Source organism: Anoplopoma fimbria, chromosome 8 (genome assembly GCF_027596085.1).
Source record: "Anoplopoma fimbria isolate UVic2021 breed Golden Eagle Sablefish chromosome 8, Afim_UVic_2022, whole genome shotgun sequence".
NCBI classification, from domain to species: domain Eukaryota; kingdom Metazoa; phylum Chordata; class Actinopteri; order Perciformes; family Anoplopomatidae; genus Anoplopoma; species Anoplopoma fimbria.
The window spans coordinates 21,696,760-21,724,258 of NC_072456.1; the positions used below are offsets into that span (position 1 = coordinate 21,696,760).

The following is a 27,499-nucleotide window of genomic DNA, read 5'->3' on the forward strand; positions in this document are numbered from 1 at the left end:
TTATGGTGTTATTGTTGTTATGGTGTTGTTATGGTGTTATTATGGTGTTATTATGGTGTTATTATGGTGTTATGGTGGTGTTGTGTGTTCTCTGGTGGCCTGGTGGACTTTGCTCTGTCGGACCCGACCCTGCTGAATCGATGCCGAGCGTGACGTCACGACCGCTGTTTCGAATGTCGCGAGCTAGCGCTGGGTAAGAGGCCGCGCGCTCCGCTGTGGGGGGGACACACACACAACGTGGACTCGTCTGAAGCCCCAAGGTCGTCGGCAGCCCCCCGGTACCCCGAATATCAGGTACTGTGTTCCTCCTAGAACCCCGCGGGAGAACCCCCGCGACCCCCGCCACCGCCACCCCGATGCGCGTGACCCGTTTTTAAACCCCCAGTCGGGAAAGCGCTTCTGTTCTGTGCTAGCATGCTAACGCTAGCATGCTAACCCAGCTAGCATGCTAACGCTAGCGCTTCATGTTCGATTTTTTTTTTTTTTTTTTGAAAAACAACACACGCGGTTTTGTTTACAGGTGCTGCTTTTCTACACGTCTTGGGTGTTTTCATGCTAGTGTTGGCTGTTATCCATCCGTGCACACACACACACACACACACACACACAGAGACACACACACACACACACACAACGCTGTTTGCTAACGTTGACAGTGTTTGTGTTTGCAGAGGAAGCTACATTGTTTTCTCACTCAAACTGGGGGACAGTCAGCTGGAAGTCGTTTTTAGCCACACTGGGGACGTGTTGCCAGGTCGTGTGGGTGCATGTTAAGGGGGTTTCGTTTAAGTTGTTTAACTTTGTCCCGATCAAAACAAGGGAAGCAGAAACCAGCTGAGCTCGTTTGTGGCTGTAACTTGCCCCCTTATATTGAAACTGAGCACTTCTCTTTGTGCCCTTTGTTTTCATTCATGTGCAGAGCTATCCACCTAGTTGTTGTGACATTTCTATAGGATGCTACTTTCAAAAACTCCAGGTGGACTGCCCTATTGTTGCAGGAGCAGCTTTACATTTCTGTCTTATTGTGTCAGTATGTATGAAATTGATTTGGTCTTTTAATTTAGAAACAACATTTATACTAAAGTCAACAGTGTCCTGTTCTGCTTCAGTCTCCAAAACTCCAGGTGTACTGCCTTATTGTTGCAGGAGCAGCTTTACATTTTGTGTTAAGTGTATTCTGTCTTATTTTGTCAGTATGTATGCGATTGATTTGGTCTTTAATTTAGAAACATTTATACTTAAGTCTCAGTTAAGTGTGACTATGTCGTGTTCTGCTTCAGTCTCCAAAACTCCAGGTGTACATTTCTGTCTTATTTCGTCAGTATGTATGAAATTGATTTGGTCTTTTAATTTAGAAACATAATGTATACTTAAGTGTGACCAACAGTGGCAGAACTGGAGCTTTTCACTCTGTCCGTCATTTTGGTTTATTAAAAGGTATGAACAATACCTTTTTAAAAAACATAAATAAATGTTTGACAAACCTTCATAACAACTATGAAGGTCTTTACCCCTTAGCCCACAAAGTAACTCACATTTTCTCCATCTCCACCCTCATGCTCCAATGCCAGTCTCCAAAACTCCAGGTGTACCGCCCTATTGTTGCAGGAGCAGCTTTACATTTTGTGTGAAGTGTATTTTGTCTTATTTTGTCAGTATGTATGCGATTGATTTGGTCTTTTAATTTAGAAACAACATTTATACTTAAGTCTCAGTTAAGTGTGACTAAGCCCTGTTCTGCTTCAGTGGCAGAACTGGAGCTTTTCACTCTGTTGGTGGTGTTTGATGTAATTTTGGTTTATTAAAGGTATGAAAACATTTATTTATGTTTTTTAAAAACATAAATAAATGTTTGACAAACCTCCATAACAACTATGAAGGTCTTTACCCCTTAGCCCACAAAGTAACCTCACATTTTCTCCATCTCCACTCTCATGCTCCAATGCCAGTCTCCAAACTCTTTTAGCTTTAAAAAAAAAAAACATGTAATCGAACAGATAAATGTAATTAAATCAAATCTAATCATTTTGACTAACTTCTGCAACCCTATTTTCAGGAATATCCTCTCCCATCCCCCTTACCCCCTCTGTCAGAGCATGGCTCAGGAGACCAATCAGACGCAGGTGCCAATGCTTTGCGCTATGGGATGCGGTTTCTATGGTAACCCCCGCACCAACGGCATGTGCTCGGTCTGCTACAAGGAACACCTCCAGAGACAACAGGGAGGGGGGCGATCCAGCCCTCCTGGAGAGAAAGGTATGGAGATGGGAGAGACATAAAAAACCAAGTTGGGTGCTAGATATGGGTCTGTTAGGTGGGTGAGACAGGAACTTGGAACAGGGGGTCACTCAAAAACTGTACAGTCATGGGGGGGGCCACTTGAATTTTCTAAAAGGGGTTGGAGAACAGAGGTAGCGGTGGCTGCCTACACTGTGGCATCAGAAAGCAAGAGAGTGACATCACCATCTGTCGTTTCACATTAACTCCAAACACATCTGATCATAGCAGACAAACACGGGCAATGACTGGCATGTGTTAAGATACTTAGAAAGAAATAGAAAGTCATTCATGTCCAGGGCCAAAACAACAGGTTTTGTGTGTTGTTGGTGATGTCAGACTGTTCTCTCCCCCACACAGCTGCTACATCGCCAGCAGGTTCGCCAGGGTCGGCTGGTGTGACTGTGGAGAGTACGACCTCAGAGCCCAGTACAGAGGTGGCAGGAACCCCACCTGAGGAGCAAACGGCCAGGTATGCTGACGGACGCATGCGGAGGAGTTCTCAAAGAATGAATCATTTGGAATTTAGTGGTTATTTTGATCTCATTGAACAAGTAAGATGATGAACACAACATACTGTGTTCACTGTGAAGTGCTTTTAAGAAGCAGATCAGATAAGTTGAGTTATTATACGAAAACAATTGGGAAACGTTGGTCTAGTGGACATTTACATTGTTAAAATGCCTGTTTAATTGACAAATTAGACAAGTGGATCAGTTCATCACTAGCTCCAGCACATTCTGTTCTAATGCATTCTCATTAGTCGCTTCAATTAGTGCAAGTACAACAGCGTGCCTCTGCAGAAATCAGAGATGGTAAGCTGTATTTATATTCACATATTACTGTTCAAGATACAATCTCCTCTGGCCATTCAAACATTTTTTACTTCACCTGATGAATTAGATCTTTTTGGTGAAAGCTCTTTGCTAGTCAATACTTCATTTTCAGACACTTTTAAGAGGTAATACACAACAATGTGCTTCACAAAATCTGACATATTTGTGCTCTCAGACGAGCCTAAACTGACTGTGATGCTGTTTATTTTATAGCATTTATAGGTGGCATTATGCTTGTGATAAATGTGTGCTTTGTCACTCAGTGGCTTTTCTGGACTTATTTTGTCTTTATTTCTTGGTGACTGAGTATCTCTGCTTTGCATTTTCATTCAGGCTGCACACAATAACAGTAAACCAAAAGTGATTATGTGAGGGGGGCATAGTTGTTTTTTTGTAAACAGAACTACTTTCTTTGGTGGTTTTGCCAGTTTCACCAAGTCTTGTGATATTTTTGGTTGGTTTTAAGCACAGGCGTCTTTTTGTCTGATCGTTAACAAAGACAGAATGAAACGTTTCTTGTTTAAAGTTGACACTGAAAGAATAATGATCTGTGTATTAAAAACTTGCTTGGGGGCCTGTTCTTGAAAACTGCTGCATAATGTTGAATAATTGTTGCAGGCCAAGCTCATTTTTTTGTTATTAAGCATTTTGTTAGGGCTCTGGTTTGCTTTAGTGATGCCAATAAATAATTTGTGTATTTTTAAATATATTATGTGATGGGAGAGAAAAGTATTTGACTGTCATTGCAGTTTTATGAGGCCGTTTTAATAGTTAAAAAAAGAGGTTTGTGTTGGAGTTTGTTATAGATGTAACTTATTTGCTGGACAGAAACCCAAAAACAAGGACAATAGATCGGGGTAGATCTTAGAGGAATCAAATCAGATAGATGACTAGAGGATATAATATTTGATCAGTAATTATATTGTACATTTGTACATTTCTGTGTGTCCTGGAAAACCAAGATTAGCCACATAATAATGAACCCAGTTATCAGAGAAGTTGTTCCACTATGGGGTTTATTCTTCCAAACAGACATTTCTTCCCATTGTGACGACAATTTTTGGAATTATTAGAAGGGATTTGCTCTTGATCTGTCTGCATAATCTAATTGGAGATTGTGCTCGGTACTGTATAAATGCACTGTACCGGTTTCTGTTTGCGCTGCCTATTTGAAGCCACTTGTGTGTCTTGTCAAGTTGATTGTGATAGCTCTTCAAAAGGCATTTCTCAAAGTAGCTGACAGGCAGCGTGCTGAAACAGATCCAAGTAGGTTGTAGTCAGTCACCAAACAAAATGATGGGACAATGTAAGCAGCCAAATTAAACAAATAGGAAAATAAAACGATTCAAAAATAGCAAAATTGTTTCTGTGGTTGGTAAAAACCTACTTAATTGTTTGGATTGTGTTCACTCCATTTTCACATAGATGGTTTGTAAGTCATTCAGGATGGCAACAAGAACATCAAGGTTGTCTGTGAAGTAAAGAAGTTATCACTAACAAAATATACACCAATCTTTCAGCTATACATTTGCTACAAAATTAATTGGAAGATAATTCCTGTATGGTTTTAAAATGTATCGATTTGTGTGTTGTCGTGATGTCAGTCCCAGCTCTCCCAGCCCAGTAACTCAACAGATGACAGCTATGAGCATCTCCCAGGATTCGGGGCCTGTAGACTCTGATCGAGCGGAGGCTGAGGAGGGAGAGGAAGAGGGTACTTCCAACAGCTCAGGTAAACATCACAGGAAAATCAGTCCCTACCCACTATTCTCATAAAGTGAGTCACACTCGTAGCTGTGGAGGGCACTGCTTGTAAAGGGGAGGAATAAACATGTAAACCGTGGGATGCACTTGCAGCACTCTACCATTAAGATCTCAAAAGAAAACAATAGAAACGTACACTCTGAGAGATGGTGATTTTATTTTATTTTATTCCATACTCTTATCCCACCTTGTAATAAAAATGTATGGAAATTGCTCTTTTTTTAAATCATAAAATTATATTTCATGATTAATGTAACATTTAACTTGAATTAAATGATATGATCTTTCTGAAAATTTGGGATTTTTCAATTATGAGGATGGAGGGTTTTTTGGCACACTGACATAATTTTATATTGCAAATCCATCATCTAAATGTGTAAATGGGGAGAGAGAGAACGCAGCGATGGTTTAGAGGCCGTAGTTATTACGTAGAATACATATAAAGAATACATATAAAGCTATTTTATACTAGATTTTTATTTTATTTCTAATTAGACTGAGTCATAGCTTTAACTCTTTTCATTGTAGGTCTTGTGAATGTATATTTGGGGTTATTGTTAGTTTTAGTAGTTTATTTTTACACGTAGTTATCATTGTATAGAAGCATATATGTGAACAAGCAACGGACGGATAGTTTTCTCACTATTGTGCGTTTTTGTTTTTTCATCAGAACCAGTGGAGGAAGCAGCACAGGCTTTGTCTGATAGTGACCAAACTCCAGATAAAAACAAGAAAAAGAACCGCTGCTTCTCTTGCCGGAAGAAAGTGGGCCTTACTGGTAAGGAAGAGAGACTGAGAGTCATCTTACTGTTAATTGTGATGCCACTGATCTGAAGCTTCCTGCCATTCAGTAACAAACGCAATAGATAACAGGAGGGGAGTTTTTGGGAATATCCGCCACGTGTTATGTGAGCTTAAACTTAGATCCAAGCTTTGACTTAGGTATGGTTATTTAGTCATGTTTCTTCTTATAAAAAAAAAGAAAAAAGTTCACTCTTAAAGCCTTAAACTCCCTAACATCCAACTCCCAGTCCATGGTTTGTGTAATGTTTTCTTTCCTCCACAACCAAAACACTTCGCACAGAGAGCTACATACTGCAGGTCAGTGGTGCATTTCACAGTGTACTGCTGGCCTCCATCTTTTTGTCAAACTGGATTACCTCAAAGGAGGCTCCAGTCGTATTTAATATTGGATAGAAATATTTGTATTTTTATGCCTAGTACCTCACCAAAAAAAATAATGTAAAAAGTGGGCAAAATGCTACATGATATCAGCATGAACTCTCATGGTTTGGTCGAATTCGTAGCTAAGTAGCCGGCCTTTTATTCATGTCCTGTTTGAGCTGTGTTTAAGAGGCTTTTTATTTTACAATATATTGAAATAATGTAAAAATATGCCCAGTTTAAAAGCGGTTAAAGATCAGATACACTCAGACCGGGGTTCTGCGTGTCGAGCAAGAGATATGAACCTTTCACCCCGTAGAGGTCGGTGCAGCAAGACTCGTCCTCTATACAGGAATAAGTGTGAAAATGAACTTATGTCAACGTGTATTGATGTTTATAACACACTTGCATGTTGACTGACCATGTTTGCTTCTCTCAACTGAAGGTTTCGACTGTCGCTGCGGGAACCTGTTCTGTGCCATTCACCGTTACTCTGACAAACACGACTGTCCCTACGACTACCGGAGTGCAGCTGCCGCCCGCATACGCAAGGAGAACCCCATCGTGGTGGCGGAGAAAATTCAGAAGTTATGAGGACTGAGTGCAAACTAAAAAAACAAAAAAAAGTCTCTGACTTTGTGAATCTGAACAATGGCGACTTGGATGAAAACACCTGATATCATGGCTTCATTTTGTTCATGGTAGACTAAGCCGGGCGGGGTGGGGGTGGTGAGGTTTGCAGCCACTGTCCAGACGCTTCCCTTACTAGCATCTCCCTCTCTCTCCACTATTGACTGCGGCTGAACCTGAGCGTTTTGTGTGTGTGTGCGTGCGTGCGTGTGTGTTTGTATGAAAGTCATTGTGTGCACATTTACTTGAGAGTCAGGGAGAGCGCCTTAGGGGCCTGGTGGACATTAGTGTTGCTGTGGGGAGGGAAGGCATTTTGATTTTAATCCCCTTTTTGGTTCTCAACTCGGGGGGGATCGTGTGGTTTTATTTTTATACAATCCCTGTAAGGCAGTTGAAAGGAGACGGGGGTAAGCTGAGGAATGTGTCACAGCCTGATTTATGACACAGGTCAATTAAGAAGGTCTAATGAGTTTTTAAAAAAGCAAGACCTTTTAAGGGCTTTGGAATATATATATATTTCTCAACCCCCCCCAGACTGAAAATGATGTCAACTATTGTCAAATTGGCATACTTTTTTTCCCCCTCTTACTTTTCCTCTATGGGTCACCATACGTTGAACTCCCAAGTCTTAGCATTTTCCAGAAACCGTTTCTCTTTGATATATTGACTTATCATACTGATATTGGGTGCATGAACAGTTTTTGGAGGGGGAGGGCAAGGATAGGGGGGAAACTGAGAAGCTTGACTTAACTGAGTGATTGAATTCTGTTTCTTTTCTTTTTATTTTTCCTGTTTTAATGAGCGTATGACATCAGAAGATCTATATTAATATATTGTAGTTAGCTTGAATTGTGTGATTGCATTCTATTTATTTTTTATCGTTTTGGTTGGTCTGTGCTGGAGGATTGGCCGCATGTGTCAGCAAATCAATAAGATTTGCATTTAACCTTTTTCAATTATATTTAAGTAATTCCATCTTGATTATATAACCATTTGAATAAAAAATACACAAGCTTCGACATAATGGAGTAGAGTCCAGTTAAGCCGTCACAGTCGCAATTGTGCATTCAAATGTTTTGGGAATTTGAAACAAAAGCACAACAAATTGTGTCAACTGCAGAGCACAAAACAAAGTGCCACACCTACTCAGTTTTGTTCAGCATCCAGGTCATTTGCAGTTTATATTTGATCTGAATAGCAGGCTCGCTGAAGAAATAGCCTGATCGATGAGACGTTCTGTTTTAGCGAGGGCGGTTTGTTCTCCTTGAATGCCCTTTTCTGTTCTACCAGTGAAGCTCCTTGTTTTTCTCTAAACCACCAGCAGACCACTGACATGCTGAATGAAAACTGACCTGGGTCGCGGTGACTCTACGCACTTGACACACCTCCCGCTCAGCTAAATTTAAGATTGTCGCAATGCTACGGGAGTTGCGTGCTGTGCTTTTTACAATGTGCTCAGATTCAGACCGGTCCTCGCTACGAAGGCCGACCTCTAGCTAGCTTCTTCTAGGACGATCGAACGTTCCTGCATGTGTGCAGTCAAACCTGCGAGTTGCTGTTTTGTGACCCAACTGCACAGTTTGAAATGAAGCTGGAATGTTAAAAATACAACATAAAAAAAGCCACACCGCAGTAGCACAATGCATGGCTGGAACCTTAAGGTCAAGTTAGCAGGGCTCTACAGTTTTGTTTTTCTCCAAATGTAAATACCATATGGCTCCTATTCATATAGTATAATCTTAATGTAGATTTCTGCCAGGTAATAAAGGTGGGGGACTAAGGTGAAGAATAGTACTATGTGTATAAAAGTGCTTTTCATAATTATCCAAAAAGAAAAAAAAAATGAATGTGTCACAAATGGCACTAATCTTCTCCCCCTCCCCTCATCTTGTTCCCCATTTTATTTACACGTTATTAATCACATCATCTGCCCATGTGACGTCCAAAGTATTTGCAGTATCTGGCTCTTCCGTGAGGCTTCTATTCTACAATACTAATGAGATTGTTATCAAGCCCTGTAAGCTTTATTAACCTAGCTGAATCACACAGTATCCCAGCCGTTGCTTTTATCCTGTTTACTCAAGTCTATTCATAGCATAGCTGTAATAATAAGTTAAAAAAAGGCCCCTTGTGAGAGGCAGAGGGGCCTTATGAGGTTTCATCTTTTCGTTATCAAAAAGCCTTCTGTGTAAATGATGCTCGACCTTTATCGTTAAGTATTTATGAAAGAGCTGTAGAAAAGTTTCAAGGAATCTGCAGAGTATGTATTATCAAAAATATGCCCATGCAGAATGTGTTGGACGGGAATGACTCTTCTCATTGTATGCACAGAATATCATGTTGGACCTGGTTGAGTTTAGTTCTGGCTCCTTTTTATTGGATCATAATTCCGGTTTTAAGTCCTAGTGTGGGTGATTGACGTATAGATGGCTTTGTGACTTGGCGTGCCAACACGGAGACTGTTTTCCCAGGATAGGTTAGTCATCTAAAGCCCCTGACTGATTAAATTACCACTGGTGGAAACTTGACATTTTGAAATGGGTTTTAATATTGTCATATTCAGGGGGATTTGATGGTTGAAACTCTAGTTTAATGTTCCCTAAGGTGCAACTATATATATCCAGAATATTCCATTTTGCCCGCTGGATTGATGACTTTAACAAAATATTGTCACCTACAAATAGTTTTCCTTTACAGATTGAAAGTCCTTTCAGAGTAAAAGTACTTTGCTTAGGATGATTGTTCAGCAGTGTAAACTGTGAGGATATCACAGTTTACATTTGTTTTCTATTGACTGCTCATATCGACCCCCCCCACCCCTTATTTTCTTAATAGACATGGGCAGTTTGAATGTAAACCACCATAAATCACATAATCAGCTGTAACGTCATTTATCAAACTACTCGGCCCTGATATTTTCTATGTTTTTGGGTAGAGGCCCAATTTTCTTACATGGGATTTCGGAGAGTTGGATCACTGACTATTTGGGATGACGGACTTGGCACCAGCATTTAGGGCAACCATACCTGAATAATCTAGATATTATCAATACATATATACATCGCTCTTCCCTGTGTTCTGTTGCTTCGATAGAGTTTTGATGTCTTCGATCCCTTCTTCAGCACAACCTTTCATTATCAACGTCTTCATCGTATGAGGGTTTTGATTGATAATAATGAGAAACCTGTCAGATGTGACGAGTCTGGTCGGAATTTTGTTTTACTGCAGAAGAAGAAAAAAAAAAGACAAAATGACGATGACTTGATTCAATCTGTCTTTTTCAAGATGAGCTTGAGGGACATCAAATGAAATCCTTGGCACTCCAGTCCCCCAGAAACACCACCAGATATCTTTTTATTTTGTTTTCTTTGAAGATTTAGGATTGTATGATGTGTAAGAGTAAGTATAAAACAATAAATTCACAAAGTTTATTTTAAATTACACTTGTCTTTTGTATTTATTTATATAATGTTGTTCAACTTTTCCAGAAAATAAACAAATGTATGCCTAAAAGTTCTATAAATACAATTTTATGTCTCGTGGTAAAAAAGTTAAAAGCATTCATGACTTCTTTGCTGCTCTAGTACACGCACATGCTGTGGCCCCAATGCATTGTACTTGTATATTGTTTTCAAATACAAAGCAAAAACTAAAAAGGCACAAATGGTACAATAGCACCTAATGTTCAGTTCTGATGCATGCTGTTAGAGGAGTGGCCCCAAAGCGAGTATATGTACTGAAAAAACATTTCGCCATGATTTCTTGATATAACAAGATCAGGAAAAATACGCAAAATAATTTCAGTAATTGCATATTTTTTACACCTAATCACGCCAATAGCTTGTCCTCCCAATTCACCATACAAGACCTAGAAAGTGATTTAATGCATGCAATTTTAAAAGCTGTTAACACCACATATTCAATTTGTGCTGGGATGGAGGCAGACATCCATATGACCTAACTCAGAACCCTGGCGAAAAAAATCCAAATTGTGGCAAGATCTGGAGAAATGTGAGACCTTTAACACACGGTTATAGTAATACTAGTGTTTCAAAATAAATGTCTTTATTACTGCCTTATCAGTGTAACTAGAAACTGATAATGAGTAACTGGAAAATAAGTAATCAGCCAGAATAAGGGAAAACGCCTGAGTGTGCATTGTGGGCCTGTAACAAGGTGGCCTATTTCTTATGACCATGGGTGGGCTGCATAAATAAAAGCTGAAAAGCTGACATTTGCATTTCTCTGTAATAGGTAGTAAAGGTCATTTTTGTGTGCGAGCAAAGCCTCTTTCTCATAACTGGCAGGAAAATCCCCCCCGTGTTTGTGTGTGTACTTGTACATCTATCTTTGTGAGGACCGCTTTGAGTTTTAGTCCCCGGAGTGAGGACATATAGTGAGGACATTTGACCCGTCCTTCTTTTAAGGCTTATTTGAGGGTTCAGACTTTGTTTTAAGGTTCAGGTTAGAATAAGGTTTAGGTAAGAGTAAGATTTGGGGTTAGGCCTTTAATTGTGATGGTTAAGGTAAGATGGATAGATATAGATATATTCCTTTATTGATCCCCATGGGTGAAATTCGGTCAGAATATGGTCAAATGTGGTCAGCATGATGACAGACTGTGGTCTCCTCTGTTGTTGTACAGTCTGATGGCAGTGGGCACAAATGAGCGTCTGAAGCGCTCCGTCCTGCTCTTTGGTAGAATCAGCCGATGACTGAAAGAGCTGCCCAGCTGCCACAGTTCCTCATGGAGAGGGTGAGAGGGATTGTCCAGGATGGCTCTGAGTTTGGCCTTCATCCTCCTCTCACCCACTGACTCCAGATGCATTATGTCAGTGAGTGTTCTCACAAACATATTAGTACAAGGATGTGTGTGTGTGTGTGTGTGTGTGTGTGTGTGTGTGTGTGTGTGTGTGTGTGTGTGTGTGTGTGTGTGTGTGTGTGTGTGTTTTGAATGGGGAGGGGCAGGTCATGTATTCCCGTCATGTATTATATTATCACAGTATCCTACATCCTACACAAAGATACAGAATGATACGTCTTGTTCTTTGTAATAATGTCCAACCATCTTTAATTAATCATTTTAGTCACCAATACTAAGTCATTGTGATGATTCATAAGCACTGCAATAACAATGGATACCCCCCCTCTTCAAAAAAAAAAGGTGCAAATGAACAATTAAAGTTCATCTACAGTACCAGTCAAAAGTTTGGACACACCTTCTCATTCAACTACTTTGAAGAATCTAAAATATAAAACATATTCTGGTTTGTTGAGCATTTGTTTGTTTACCACATAATTCCATATGTGTTCCTTCATAGTTTGGATGTCTTCAATATTAATCTACAATGTAGAAAAAAATAAAAATTAAAATAAACCATTGAACGAGAAGGTGTGTCCAAACTTTTGACTGGTACTGTATCTAGAACTATAATATCATGTATAATTAAATTGTCTTTGTCTAAAAATGTGTATGCAATTCCCTTATTATGTGACTGAAACTTAAAAAAAAAAAAAAAAAAGACATCTACAATGTAGAAAACAAATAAAAAATAAACCATTGAACGAGAAGGTGTGTCCAAACGTTTGCCTGCTACTGCATATCATCTTTTACAACATTTTCTCTCACACTGATAACTAAGTTTTCCCTTTAATTGTCCAATGGAAACTCCTGACGTCACATCCGGTCAGCTGTCGCTTCCGGATGCGGTGAAGCGGTGGAGAAGGAGGAAAACACCGCACGTATAAGGGACTCCTTTAAATGACAAGGCGACATTCAGACATCCAGAGGAGACGTGCGGGGGGGTTGTGGATTCACGGTGAAGCGTGCACACGTCGGGTACGGTGTATTAACGGTGTATTAACGGTGTGTTTTCATACCCCGGATGTCCGTGAATGAGCGTCTGGTTTTTAACCGAGTAGCCGTGTTTACGTCTCCCTGCTGGCCTAAGCCTTTTAGCTGCTACGCTGTTTGCGCAGACGGATCGCTCCTCTCACGTACAGAAGTTCTCGTTTTGGGGAAACAGCATTGTGAAGAAGTGGACAACATGGATGTGAAGTGGACTCCAGTCACCGCTCAGACGACACAGATACTTTGTAAATAACACTTCCTGTCAGAGTTTTTTTTTTTTTTTTTTTTTTTTTTTTTTTGTTCCTCCTTCTGCTGACAGGGCACTTTGAGGGAAGTAGTCCTGCGTTTGAAGTTGACTGAAGCTGAGGAAAGTCTTCCTTTTTTTTTTTTTATTTAACCTTGACTTAAGCTCAACAGGTAGGTTTATACTGTCATGGCCAATGACACATGTATTGTTTTTGTGGTGATGTCATGTGCATAATTATTTCTATATAAGGTCTTATCATAATTAATGAGTTATAATCATGTGGTTTTATCAGAGATCTATCACTTGCTTATTTACACATCCTGACATCCAAAAAGTTAAAGCTGAAATATTTATCAATTGTTAGTTGGCGACAAAATAAACAGCACTTATTGAGTGATAATTCATAACTCTTTCTATAAAAGGTCTTCTCATTATTAATGATGAGTTATAATGATGTGGTTTTACCAGAGCCCTATCACTTGCTTATTTACACAACATGACATCCAAAAAGTTAAAGCTGAAACATTTATCAATGGTTTTTAGCCACAAAATAAACAGCACTTATTGAGTGATAATTCATAACTCTTTCTATAAAAGGTCTTCTCATTATTAATGAGTTATAATCATGTGGTTTTTTCAGAGCTCTATCACTTGCTTATTTACACATCCTGACATCCAAAAAGTTAAAGCTGAAACATTTATCATTGGTTTTTGGCGACAAAATAAACAGCACTTATTGAGTGATAATGCATTACTTGTTAATGTCATTTCTCAAAGAAATATTCTAAATTTCATTGGTTCCAGCCTCTCAGTCGTGAGCGTTTGCTGCGTTTCTTTGTAGTATGTGACCGTTAACAGAATGTTTTCAGGTCTAAAAAAAAAGCAATCTGAAGAGGTCACTGAGCCACACATGTTCACTATTTTCTGACATTATTTATTAGCAAATGATGAATCAATTAAATGTGGAAATGAGCTCCAGATTTATCAAAAATGCCCTGTACGATTTACTATTACAAGAAACATGAGAAACCCCTGACACACATGAAGCAGTAACCATCTAATATTAAATATTATTACCACCTGATAAATCAATGCATTGATTAATAGATTATCCATATAGGCAACATTCATGACATGCTATGTATCTGATTGCTTGTAATCTTAACATGTTACAAACTAGCCGTTGCAGAACGCTGTCATCATCATTGTAGCCACACTCTGACTGAATGCCTCTTACATTTCATTGTAATAAGTATCTCATTGTGTGAACACTGGGACGATGTGGACTCATTAGCACAGTGATCCTCTTGTCTTCCTCCTGCAGGGTGAAGGATGAATGGCCTCTCTCTCAGCGAGCTCTGCTGCCTCTTCTGCTGCCCGCCATGTCCCGGCCGCATCGCAGCCAAGCTCGCCTTCCTGCCCCCTGAGCCCACGTACGCCTTCCTTCCAGACACAGAGGCTGGCCCACCACCAGCAGCACCAGCAGCAGCAGCAGCAGCAGCAGCAGCAGCATCATCAGCAGGGGCGACGGGGACATCCAGCCTGCGGGCGCGGACCGGCGCATCAGTCTCTGGGAGCGGAGGAGCCGCTGCCGTGGAGGGCAGATGGAAGCTCCACCTGACGGAGCGAGCCGAGTTCCAGTACGCTCAGAGAGAGCTGGACACGACGGAGGTGTTCCTGACGCGATCCAGCCGAGGCAACAGAGTCGCCTGCATGTACATTCGCTGTGTTCCCAACGCCAGGTAGGTGGTTTGAAAGGTTTACCTTCCTTTAGAGTCCGAGTGGTAACAGTCATTGTTTGTGTGTAACCGACCACATTTCTTTGACCGGCCGTCACACTTCCTCCTTCCTTGTCAGTCCTCTTTCACTCACATCCAGGTTTACTTCCTTTACTTGTCTCCTTGTTGACTCAGCTGACTCAAAATTGTCTGCTCCTGCTTTTCCACGGATCACTGCCATTTATTGGAAAGGATACAGAATTGCACATATCCAGGTTCATGCCAGTATTATGGGTTTCTACTAGAACATGTTTACACGCTTTAATGTTCTCGTACTGTCTGTCTGAATATACCTGTATTCACCCTCTGTCTGAAGCGCTCCGTTTTAGCACGTTTTCAATGGAATTGAACAGCTTGGGTCCATGTTTACTTCCTGTCAGCTGATATCATGCTCATACACTGCAACCGAAAATATACTGGGACACTAATTCTGCTTAATGATAGTGATCATAATAAAAAGAAGTCTCACACTCAGTAACAAGATAGTATTTTTCAGCTCTCTGGCTTTTTTCTTTCCTGTAGTTTTGTGCCATTTAATTTATTGGGAGGGAGTGACTGGTAGATTGTTTTACGAGAAGTGATGATATCATTTAGCAGCAGAAGGTTTATGATATGATATACTGTAAAAGTATTTAACTACAGTTTTGTGCCCATCCTGTAGAAGTACGCTGCTGCTGCTGATTAATTTACCAAATCAATTAAAAAGACATGGACAGGCTTGTGTTACAGTCTGTGCGTTTTGTATTAATCTCTATCTTGTATTACACACGAATGAATCCAAACTAGACCTGATAAGGCAGAGTCATTGTTATGCCGCATTATGAGTGGAAGAGGTCACGGGCAAAGCCACGGGCCGTATGGGATCGTAAACAAAACCACAGAGGGAGGCTTACAAAAAAACAGTCGGTGTGTATAAAAAGTATCAGATTTCTAAATGGAGCACAACATGCGTCATGAATAAAAGGCAAGGGCTAGATAGCCAGCTTTTATAGTGGATACCCTCCGTCTCAGGTTGTGCAAAATGTCTAGGAGTTAAGAGTCATTAGTCAAGAGAGGTAAACCAATCCTCCAACATGCTGAACGTTAGCGGGGACAACATGTTATGGTTTGATTCAGGGTCGAGTTACCAGGTTGGACTCCCGGAGGGAGACATGTGAGAAACTGGATTGTGTTTGAGTCCGTTTGTATGTGTCTGTTTTGAGCCTACTGTTAATCCTTCGGGTCACTCTTATTGATTCAAATGAAGTCCAGTTGAATCTCCAGTGTATATACACAAGATAAAATAAGATAATCCTTTTATTAGTCCCACAGCGGGGAAAATTGCAGGATTACAGCAGCAGAGTGGATAGTCCAAACAGATAAGAGACATAAGTAGAAAAATAAGATCGAAACAAGTATAATAAATAAGTAATCACACACGAAAAGTATAGTAAATAAGGGGAAAAAAAGGAAAAAAATATACATATTAAAAAAACTAAATAAACTAAAATATGATATAAATGTACAGAATGAAAATTATTGCACTATGGATTGCAAGTTATTTATATTGCACAGTGGATATATTGGATTCATAGGTTATTTTGTTGGATATATCGATACATAAAATTGTTTTGTTCCTCGTGGCATTTCCTAGACCTGCAAAAAGACCCCATATTTTAAACATTGTGAAGGATTCCTCTCATGTAACAATAACATCCACAATATAACTGATAATCGTCTATACACTGCTAATGCTTTCGACCATAACTAAAGTACTTGTCTAGGATTGTGGGCCCGTCTGCTCACCCGTCTTTTTCTGTTTGTGTCCCGTCAGGTTTACGTTGCTCTTCTCCCACGGTAACGCGGTCGACCTGGGCCAGATGAGCAGCTTCTACATCGGCCTCGGCACTCGCATCAACTGCAACATCTTCTCCTACGACTACTCAGGCTACGGCGCCAGCACCGGCAAGCCCTCTGAGAAGAACCTCTACGCAGACATAGACGCCGCCTGGCATGCCCTGCGCACACGGTAGGTGATGATTTATAATTGGGGCCATATGCGTCCTTCAAAAAGGGATGATTTATTATACGGTGTCCTGCGCTGCTGAGTCAAGGATGTGTAGTTTAGATCAGGAGCAAATCAAACCGTGTTACATATATGGATGGGTTCAAATATCACTGCATTTTATTAGGGATACCACTGTTGTATGTATAAAAAATGGAGATAGGCAGAGGAGGGTTGAAAGATAATGACGTGAAGAAGGGGGGAATCAAGGTGGCAGAGGTTGTGATCGGGACAGAGCTGAGAGGAAGAGAGTGTGGACAGATGCCATAGGAATAAAAAAATAGATTAAAAAATAGTGAGATGGATGGGTGAAGGAAGGGAAGGCTAGGGGGAGAAGGGGGGGGGGGTGTCTCTGAAGGACGTTGCGATGTGATAAAGTGTCTCATTAGTGAAAGCGGAGCTGCCTTAATGCGGCTGTAGCCTAAGGAAGACATGACACCACGAAGCGTTAACAAAGGGTTGGTTGAATTCACATTGTGGCCGTAGCTGTCACTCTTGACCTCACTTTTGTCATTTCAGCATATTTACTAAAAACAAATTTGGTTTTAATTGGATGTTCCCAAAACTCTACCTCTAATTAAATAGTTTTTCTTCACTGGATACTTATAGTAGCTAACTTAGACTAAGTCACTGCTGTATTTGGTACGCTATCAGGAAGGTCCATTAACCTGCACTATATATAAAATATATATATACACACAATATATATATATATATATACATATATATAAATCTGTGCAATATCAAACATCTGTGCAATCCAATAATTATTCTGTCTGTATATATAATATTTTTTAGTTATTGTGGATTTTATTCTTATTTAATATTCTTTACTGTGTGATTACTTATTTAATACTTGTTTTGATCTTGTTTTTTTACTATGTCTTGTTTGCACTATCCTCTCTGCTGCTGTAATCCTGTAAATGTCCCCGCTGCAGGACTAATAAAGGATCATCTTATCTTATCTTAATGGTTTCTTTGTGTCTCTGGTCGTGACCAGGTATGGCATCAGCCCGGAGAACATCATCCTGTACGGACAGAGCATCGGTACCGTTCCCACTGTGGACCTGGCGTCGCGGTACGAGTGTGCCGCCGTGGTTCTTCACTCCCCTCTGACGTCTGGAATGAGAGTGGCCTTTCCTGACACCAAGAAAACGTATTGCTTCGACGCGTTCCCCAAGTAAGTCTCTATTTAGTTCTATTCATTACATTTGTGTTTGTCGCCGCATGGTGTGATTAAGTTGAGGCGTGATATAAGGCATTACATTAATAATTGTCTGTAAGGATAACATTTTTGTCAGAGATCTTTCTACAACAACAAAGTCTTTATTCTCCCCTCTGTCTCCTTTCTCTGCACCATAAAATCCTTAAAGAAGGTGTTCCTTTGAACATACACACACATACATTACGCAGACTACTTTGCTGCCAGTTGGCATTTCCACATAATTGCAGATCTGCCAACAGAAAAGCGTAATTGCTATTTGCTCTGAAAGTGTTTTTTATCCAAGGCAAACATCTGCGCTGCAAAAGCAGTTACGGTGCATTTATTTCAGTGTTTATGTTTTTTCTTGGTGACTGTGTGGACATCATTTTTATTTTATTTTCATAGATGTGAGTAGGCCATCCAAATACTGTAATATTTCAGAGAAGGACTGTGTTATCTTGCGGAAGTGATCTGTACACTGTAACTGAAATCTCTATTCTAAAGTCTAAAAGTCTTCCATGAGTGCAATCTTAGTTTATCTTTAACTTTTAACAACAGTGTGGGACTTGCAGCCTTTAACCCTAAGGTAATAAAATCTAAGTCCCACATCCTTTCAACCAAACTGATACTCAATGGCAGTTAAAGACAGTGTTAAAGGAGAACACCAAATTAAAGAGAAAAAATAAGTGATTTAACTGTTTAGACGTGGCCTAGTAAAGTTCAATCAGTCTTTGAACATGAGCTTCTCTCTCTCAAAGCCAGAAACCAGAGAAGTCTAAAACTTGGGATGACATCATAGACTACGACTGAGAGACTGATTTAATGGACGCACAGGATGCTGTTTTCTATTTTATAACCAAATGAGCTTTATTTTATTGTTGTGTTCTCAGTTCTGAAACAGCAAATGTACCTATATACTCGGGTACATTTAACATCCCCATGTGTGTCATCTATAACATCTTTACTAATTCACTGTCTATGGAGCATTTCTATTCTAGTCTATGTCACAAATTTGCAATTTAGCACGTTAGTTATTTTGATTTGGAAGAGAGTAGTTCATGTTCATGAATTTTCACAAAGATGTATTGAACTCCCTGAAAATGCGAAATTATTTAGAGATTTTTATTTTTTTTATTTTGAAAAAGACGTCTTTAAACTTAGATCTGCAGCTTGGAATGAGAGTGCTTCATCATGCAATGCTTTTTAAAAAGAGGAACATTTTGGTATTAATAAGCAGTAATAACGAAACTGATAGCATTTAACACTAATAACAACTTTGTTGTGAAATTCTGTCCTTTTTTTGGCAATGTACTTGTTGGAGAATTATTTTATGGTTTCATATTCACTTTGAAGAGATATGGTGTCCCACATTAGTGTGCGACTGTAACGTGGGTGTTCACTGTAATGTGTTACTGTGTTTTATTTTTATTTTTAAATCTTGGCCACTTAAGAAGCTCCCTTGGCGAGACAGAAACAACGGCGAGTAATGCCATCATTAGCGAGGCTCTAGCCCTTCCGTTCTCGTTGTCAGTTTAGTTTCAGTGGCCGCGTCTGACGAAGGTCAATAGCAGCAAACGCCGGCCTTAACGCAGCGTCTAGTCCCAGATGGTTATGAGTGGGTGAGGAGCAGAGGTGGTAGGAAACCGGGGGAAGCCTTTCTGTGTTTTATGTAGAGAGCTGAGAAAGCCTCCAGTGTTCACTTGTTGTTCTTCCTCTATGTGTATCTGACTGTGTCTTCTTCAAGAAGTACTACCCTGAGCCTTCCTCGTAGCACTTATTGTATTCGTAGTTCGCTGCACTTATTGAATTCGTATTCGTTTACTGCACTTATCCTATTCGTAGTAGTTTGTAGCACTTATTGTATTCGTATTAGTCTGTTGCAATTATTGTTTTCGTAGTAATTTGCCTCTGCACTATACTTTTGCTCTGGTTTATGCTTTAAGATGCTTGTTTAAGAAAGGAGATGCACTTATGACTTCTGGTGACTAGTAGTTCTCTTGAATACCTATGTTGAATACACTTCCTGTAAGTCGCTTTGGATAAAAGCGTCTGCTAAATGACTGTAATGTAAATGTAATGTAATCTTTATCTGCTCTTTTCTATGTAAATATTCCATGGGATGACTTGATTATAATTTTTAAGATTTGGCCGTTGTGTGCTTTGCTGAAGCCATTATTTTTGCAGAAGTATTCATCTCTTTTAATGCCTCCTCCTGTGTTTGGGTTGTCAGTCTGTGCCTTTCTCGTGAACCCAAAATCTCATTAACTCCTGGAGGAAATGTCTTCAAATTTGGCACAAACGTCCACTTGGACTCTAGGATGAACCTTTTGAAATTTGGTGGTCAAAAGGTCCCTCTGACCTCGCAAGAATTTATTTGCTAATTATGCACACGCATAGAAATGTCTAATAGGATAAAAGTATAACATTTTTGACAGACATGGATTTAAACTTTGACTGGTTGGTGTAATTCTAGTTTATATCTCTTTTGGCAAAGATATATGTTAATTTGTATAGATGAAATCTATAAACCTCAAGACTCATGTTTGTGTTCTTTACGGTTCACGAGGGTCGAAACTGTACTAGACAGACAGGCGGGTCAGCACTGATGTAAGCCTGAATGATAAAATGTGCAAATGATCTGCACCCAGACAACATGACAAGACTTCTACACATTTTTTGTTCTTGATAAACAGAAAAAAATATATAAAAATAATAAATATCACGGCCGTTCCAAGGCATTGAATACGTTTTAAAGCCAATAACAATTAACTGCAGCAGTTCGGACTAAAATGAGGCTTCGCCGATCTATTAACATATTCTTCTTTAATCTTTAACAGCCAACGCAGTGACCCACTACAATGTCACTGTTTTATGATCTGATCTGCAGTAACAAGGATTTATGAGTCCAGCTGTCCATCACTGACCTGTGGAATCTGCTTTCAGAGCTCTTTTATAATGACGAGTTATTAATATGGAACGTAAATCATCAGTTTCCTTAAATTCTAACTTCTTTTTTATTTCTCGTTCCTCCCTCTCCTCTTCCAGCATTGAGAAAGTGTCCAAAATCGTGTCCCCGGTGCTCATCATCCACGGGACGGAGGACGAGGTCATCGACTTCTCCCACGGCCTGGCTCTGTTCGAGCGCTGCCCCAAAGCCGTGGAGCCTCTGTGGGTGGAGGGGGCGGGGCACAACGACATTGAACTGTACAGCCAGTACCTGGAGCGCCTGCGCCGCTTCATAGGACAGGAGTTGGCCGTGCAGCACGCCTGACCGCCGCGATCATCATCATCATCATCATCATCATCATCATCATCACCACCATTAGTCCAAGAGTCATCTAAACCGTCCCTCAGCTCTCCACGGCTGTAATGCTCCACGTACTGTAGTGCTTTGTTTCCTGATGGTGCGTGGATCGATGCGTCACAGCGAGAACAAGTGCGTTCATAAACAGTAGAAGTGTGCGAGCGTGAAAGACTTTGTCACAAACTGCATTTCGACTGTTTTTTTTTTGGTTTTGTTTTTGTTAGCAGTTTCTTTAGTACTACATCTATTCCTACACTGTGCAATAATATGGACATGAGGAAGAAAAAAAAAAAAAAAAAAAAAAAGCCTTTAAATGATTAAAAGGAGATTTAACAGAACAACAAACTGATAAATAATCATGTCGATCAATTACATTGTGGTCCACATGGAAAATCTATTTTTTTCCAGCCTACACATAGAGTTTTTGTGTGATTTTTACTGTTAACCCGAGTTAAATGGATAATGGTGACGCGTTGGAACCACTAAAGACACACTTAACACCTATTTGAATTGCAAACAGGTTTATAACTAAGTTTTCTACAGTTTCTATTAGTAACAGCTGTAGCATCTAATGCAATCCAATCTAAAGCCTGACAATAAATCCTGTTTAGCAGGTTTATTTAACTATATTGTCATTTTGTAGTCATTAGTTGTGTGGCGTTGGACTGCATTATGTTGAACGGTGTTCCTAGTATCTTATTGCCTCATGTATGTACTGATCCATACATGCTCAGAGATGAATTTGAGTTCAGCGCTTTAATTCAGTTTTTTCACAGTACTGAACATTTTGCTCAGGTAACCCTGTGTTAGACATTAGGGTCATTGTGTTCAACATTTGTTTGTGTCGTTTTTTGTTTTTTATGCAGTCGGCGAAATCTCTTCACATACTTTAAAAAGGAAAAGATATCTGGGAACAAGTTCATGCAGTGTATGCGAGGTCTGTTTTTAATCTGCAAGTAATGAAGCGAAATTATGATCCCAAAGCTGAGGTACAGACGGTTAACTTTTTCCATAACCTCTTTTCTACACAACATCCGTATCAAAATAACAGAGTAGGACTGGCTGTGATAAAGAAGTTCAAGAGCCTCAAATAGAAAAAAAAATAAAAAATACCTCCAGCTCCTTCGTCTCCTGGAACGTCTGAGAGTCCTTTAGCCCTGTCCGATTTGTTTTAGTCTTGTTCGTGTTGTTTATGTCTCACACCAGTAGGTCACCGCTGTCGGCCAAGTTCCTGTTTCCCTCGGTGTCTGGAACAGAGAAGCAACACTAAAATAAAACAGGCCTCTGTGTTCTACCTCCAGACAGTTCTTTATCTCTCAAGCTGTCTGACGGCCATCTTACTCTCTATCATGAGTGGCAGTTTTGTCAATCTGAGAAGTGACGTCACCTTGAAATCAAGTATATTATGAAAACTGTGATTTTGACCATTGAGCTTCACATTCTGATGAATCCAAAAAAAGAATTCCCTCTCTAATACACTAATAAGCACAGGAACAGATGTTTCACCACAATAAGCTGCAGTGCTGTGGTTCAAAGAGCACAGCAAGAAGCTCTTCTGAGAAACTGACACACGACAGGTCGACAGCGTTTCGGCACATTCATACTACAACAATACTATTCTGCTACTATTCTGTGCCACGGGTAAAAAAAGAAAAGAGCAAGCAGGATGTGTTTAAGTGAAGAAAAGTCCTCTCTGGTTTACAGCCTTTACATGAACTGCCTGTAACATCTGCCTGTATGTCGAGGCTCTTGGTAACACTATTGGTTTTTCACAGAATTGACTAGAAGAATGGTAAAAAAAAGCTGCTGGTGTGACTTTTGTAACTATTGCAAACTGTCTCAAGCATGGTGTATTCCGTTTTCTTTTTTGCGCTGGTTATTTAGGGGGATATCACTAACTAATAAACAGTAAATTGTCCCGTTTTGCTGCAAAGGTCATGTTATTTTCCTATAATCAGTATACAAAAAGAACTGGTATAGAATCGGTTTAGAATTATTAGGTGCAACACTCACAAAGCCACAGAAGTTTGAAACCGATATTAGAATCTATGAAAAGTTCAAATGTATAGCTTAAAAAATTAGAAGGAACAAAGTGTTTACTCTAACAGAGTTGATTTACATGAAGCTGAGTGTTGCCCCTTTAAAACTTTGGTTGAAAGCTGAGACGACAACTTTTGGTTTTTTTTTTCTTATGTACATATGAACCAAAGTAACTTTTTTTTAGGGCTTTATTCAGTGTACCTGCTGTTTATGTTGGTATATCTGTAACCAAAGGCAAAAATGTTCAAATATAAGTTCTTTTTATCAACATTTGTATTCATCTATGTGGTTGGTCCAATGTTTTTCCACTACACTGTACATTTGGATACAAATTAAATGTGACCATTTGTGGTATTGCAAAATAATTTAGTTTTATCATATTATATTTGATTTTCAGATATGCAGCATCTGAGTTTGAGCAGCATAAATTGTTGTGGGTTTGTCTTTGTTTTTTTTAAGGTATTTATAATTTATCATTTGTGGAGGAGTACAACTATTACAGCAAAGCTGTGAGTTTGGACATGTTTAGGAAAATATAAGTGTGTGGGATGATTGAAGAATAATTAAAGGGGAGCTTCAAGCTGAGACGAAAAGCTTTTGTTTGAAAAGAATAATGTCTTTTATTCAAATGTTTGGATTTCTGGTGTCACAAATTGTTAGCCATCGTTTATTTTACTGACACATTTTTAGCTTTTGAAGATTTTGTCTTTTTTTGTGGCGATAATTGAAGAGAAGTTAATAAAACATAATCATGAATTGATAATTGACATGACTCTTTTGCTCTTTTTTAAAAAGCTTTTATTTCCATCCAGGTGTCGTTTTACAGTGAAGATGTGCTCTATGCTGCAAGACTACAAGTCAGTGTTAACGTGTGTCTCATTCAGTCCCTGATTTTCCACTCATGGCAGTCCTGGCACTCGGTGAATAATGTCCTGCATGCTGTGAAAGGCCTCTCAGGGCTGCACGAGACACAGACAAGGCTCTGGTGAATAATTGGCTTATGAGTAAATGAGTCCTTTAATTGCCTGGTGTGTGTGTGTGTATGTGCGTGTGCGCGTTTCCTCCTCCTCTGTAGAGTTGTCGTGTTTGGGGATGGGCTTGTTATCCTCTGTGCCAAAAAAAAACGGCTCAGATGATGCGTTTTAATTAAAGCGGTACCAAAGCACTCAGGTCGGTCCCAGCCTCCCCACACTGTCTGCCACCATGTTGAGCTGTGGGGAAACGGGGACAGATGGATCGTAAGCTGAGATCACCCTCCTCCCTCTGAGAACACGCGCACACACACACACACACACACACACACACACGCACACACCAGCTCGCTTTCAATGGACTACATAAACAATCTGGTGTCCCACTCAAATGCTCTTACGGATTAAAAGGCAGCTGCAGCTCACATCCCCGCTGCATAAGGCCACGTTAGTGCAGCCTGACCTCCTGCGTCGTATGCTACCAGCAGCACCACCACCACTCCTCCACACTCAGTCCTCCACACAGCGCTGAACACAGAAAGCCTTTCATGTTGACATGTATCAAAGGATTGTGGATGTGCTAGTTCTCGACAACAGGGGACTTAAAACAAGACTTCTGAATCGGAGAGCTTTGAAGCCTTTATATGTTCTCAGCTAGAGGATTGTATTGTGTTGAGCATTTAGACTATATATCAGTTTGAGAGATGAGGAAGCAGGTACTATAGAGTATAAAAGGGCCTGGATAAGGAAAGGGAAACGGTGATTTGCATTATTGCTGAGTGGATGTTGTCTCTGTGTCAACGGCACGCATGAATTTCACTGGTTTCCGTGACCTGATGACCTCAATGTGACGCAAGGCTGCAGATAACATGTAAAGACTGTGATGCTTGCTTCGAAAAAAAGGGTTGCACTCTCAGAAAATAGTGAAAGTATGGACACAAAGTAACTCAAACTAAGCTTTCTGGGTAATACAAAAGCATTATTGTAATTTTTCCATTAAAAAAAAGTTTTGTTCTTAACCAGTGGTATTGTTGTTTGAATATTTAACAACAGAATAATAAGAAGAATACTTGAATCCTTTGGTAGCCTTGTAAAATCCATTATAGCAAACCGTAGGTCAACTACATCAGTTTCAGAATATTCAAAAAAAATAAAAAAAAATAATTTCATAATTCACTCTCTAGCATGCACAGATGAAGATTTATGAAATTAAATCAATGTTAGAATAATACACAATTGCATAGACATGGAATGTAAACCATTAGGCCTGCACTGCATGTCTCAGATGTCTCTATGCCTGACATCTGTTTAGGTTTGGCACATCCCTCCACATATCTGAAATTCTGTTTTTAGGTGCACAGTTAGCCTTTAAACTGCTCTCGAGCTCATCTGATTCAGTTTTCATAATAACTAGTAGCCATCCACTAATATGGTGCATCATTAGCGCAGACAGAGACAGGTTTGTATTGATTGTATGTGTACCTGCAGCCCAGAGACCTCCAGCTGAGAAGGTCAGAGCGGATATCAGGCTGATATCACAAAGTAGGATGTCGGGGGGGGGGACTATATGTTGCACACACACACATTTATTATGAAATCTTGCTGCATAATCAGTCAAAAAGCTGCCAGCATGAGGGATGAGCTCTGCCCCTCTTATGGAACGGCCTCTACAGCATTCAAAAAGGAACATGCAGGCTTCTTCACAAAAGGTTTGAACATTAAGTGTTGGAGAATATTTGCTACTTCGATATTGCGCTGCATATTAATTTGTGGCTAGCCAGTAAGCCTGCTGAGTTTATGTCTTGCTTCTGCTTCTCATTACCATTCCTGCAGAGCACTTTTTGCCTCTTGCATTATGTATACCTCACTGATGGTTATCTGCTGTTCTCTTTGTAGTCTGTGGCAGGTTTTAAATGCACTCCCCACCTTAATGTTGTCTCTTTGGATTCACTGAGCTTTTTTTTTTTATCTATCAAATAAAACCATGTAAAAAAATAAATAATGAGTAACAATGTTATTTTTCAATTATGGAAATAGCAAGAAAAAGGGAGTCACAAGTGAGTGTTCATAGCTTGTTGCATTGAGGAGCTTTGTGATGCCTACAGCCCCGAGGGCAGCAGCTTGAACTCAGAATACAGAGGACAATACTGGACAAAATTCTGAAGGCCTTCAACAAATTAAAACCGGTCACACTGTGCAGAGAGGCTCCTGTGTTTTCACCACAACAACTCAAGACTGAATATTGTGCTAGAATTCCAGTAATTGTCTGTAGTTTAATGTAGCATTGTTCAACGTTTAAATAAGTACATGCAGTTTTCTTTCTGCTTGAGAGGAACAAAGAGATACTTTTAAGAGACCTGAGCTGCATGAACACAAACGAGGAAAGCTGTTCTAAACCTTTTTGACCCCGTGTGTAGAGGAAAACACAATGCACACTCATAACCATGATACAAAAAAAATTTGAAACGACTTACCAGTCTTTTGACATGACAGTCTTCTTCAGGATATTGAGGGAGAAAAACAGCTCCACAGGCATGGGTGATAATAAAAAGGTGTGCTCAATCATAGGGAGGCGTGTCCTCAATCAGATTGAATTATTGGAGGAGGAGCACATAGCTACCTGATCCATTAGACATTTTAAAATCCCATTAGAAAAACTGTTTGAGCAAAGGTTGTACAGTTATAAAAAAAAATATCCTCATATCGATATCAGATAAGCTAAGTGTCTTATGAATACACACATTAGGAGAGACACAACAGATACCTTTCAGGTCTGAACAAGACCAGACCTCAAGGGACAAACATCATATCTCAAATAGATTAAGAATAAACATCTTAGAAGTAAATATTTTAGAAAAATAGTTTTGAGAAATAAATGTGGAGAAAACAGCCCTCTTACAGATGGAAAGATTCATTTTGTCGAAAGAAGAAGGAAGTAGAAAAGTGAAGGACAGGTCAGATTAAACTCTACATGGTCTTCATGAGGACATCAGTGGGTTTTTGCTTCTCAAAATGTTTAATTTGAAGGATTTAATGAGGCCCAAAGAGGTCAAAGTTTCCAGTGTTTTACAAGCAGATAGCAAACATTAGAGAAAAGACATCTTGTTGCCCTTCTGATTGATCCTGGGACCTCTTGGCTGGTGTTGATCCCCAAGTTAGTAACCACAGAAATAAGGCATTGGATTGATTTGCATGAAGTCACTGGAGACTAACCGTTACCTTAAACCATAACCAGTATTTGCTTCCCCCAACATTGACCTTCTTAACATTAATTATTGCAGGGACCGTCACCCACTTTCTTTACATACAAACAATTTTTGTACATTTTTTTCTCTTTGTTCCATTTTGTGTTGCCTCACCGACATTTACTGATCGAAACAATTTTTCAA

At 39.7% G+C, this 27,499-nt stretch overlaps 2 protein-coding genes and 1 long non-coding RNA gene across 3 annotated transcripts; 2 read left to right on the forward strand and 1 right to left on the reverse strand.

The window, feature by feature from the left end:
* The first annotated feature begins 126 nt into the window (after nucleotides 1–126).
* Nucleotides 127–10,088, forward strand: zgc:77486 (uncharacterized protein LOC405808 homolog). Its single transcript, XM_054602928.1, has 6 exons — nucleotides 127–294; nucleotides 2,057–2,256; nucleotides 2,638–2,749; nucleotides 4,718–4,845; nucleotides 5,548–5,655; nucleotides 6,487–10,088. Exons 2-6 carry the CDS (start codon nucleotides 2,097–2,099, stop codon nucleotides 6,633–6,635), a joined length of 657 nt encoding a protein of 218 aa, XP_054458903.1. The 5' UTR covers nucleotides 127–294; nucleotides 2,057–2,096; the 3' UTR covers nucleotides 6,636–10,088.
* Nucleotides 10,089–12,851: 2,763 nt separating this feature from the next.
* abhd17ab (abhydrolase domain containing 17A, depalmitoylase b) lies at nucleotides 12,852–22,219 on the forward strand. The gene is made up of 5 exons (XM_054602367.1): nucleotides 12,852–12,939; nucleotides 14,094–14,511; nucleotides 16,361–16,555; nucleotides 17,592–17,771; nucleotides 20,841–22,219. Exons 2-5 carry the CDS (start codon nucleotides 14,102–14,104, stop codon nucleotides 21,064–21,066), a joined length of 1,011 nt encoding a protein of 336 aa, XP_054458342.1. The 5' UTR covers nucleotides 12,852–12,939; nucleotides 14,094–14,101; the 3' UTR covers nucleotides 21,067–22,219.
* Nucleotides 14,528–26,698, reverse strand: LOC129095001 (uncharacterized). Its single transcript, XR_008531370.1, has 3 exons — nucleotides 26,585–26,698; nucleotides 22,213–22,346; nucleotides 14,528–14,721 (listed from the first exon to the last, which is right to left on the reverse strand). It is a non-coding gene; the product is annotated as an uncharacterized LOC129095001 (long non-coding RNA).
* Nucleotides 26,699–27,499: the final 801 nt, after the last annotated feature.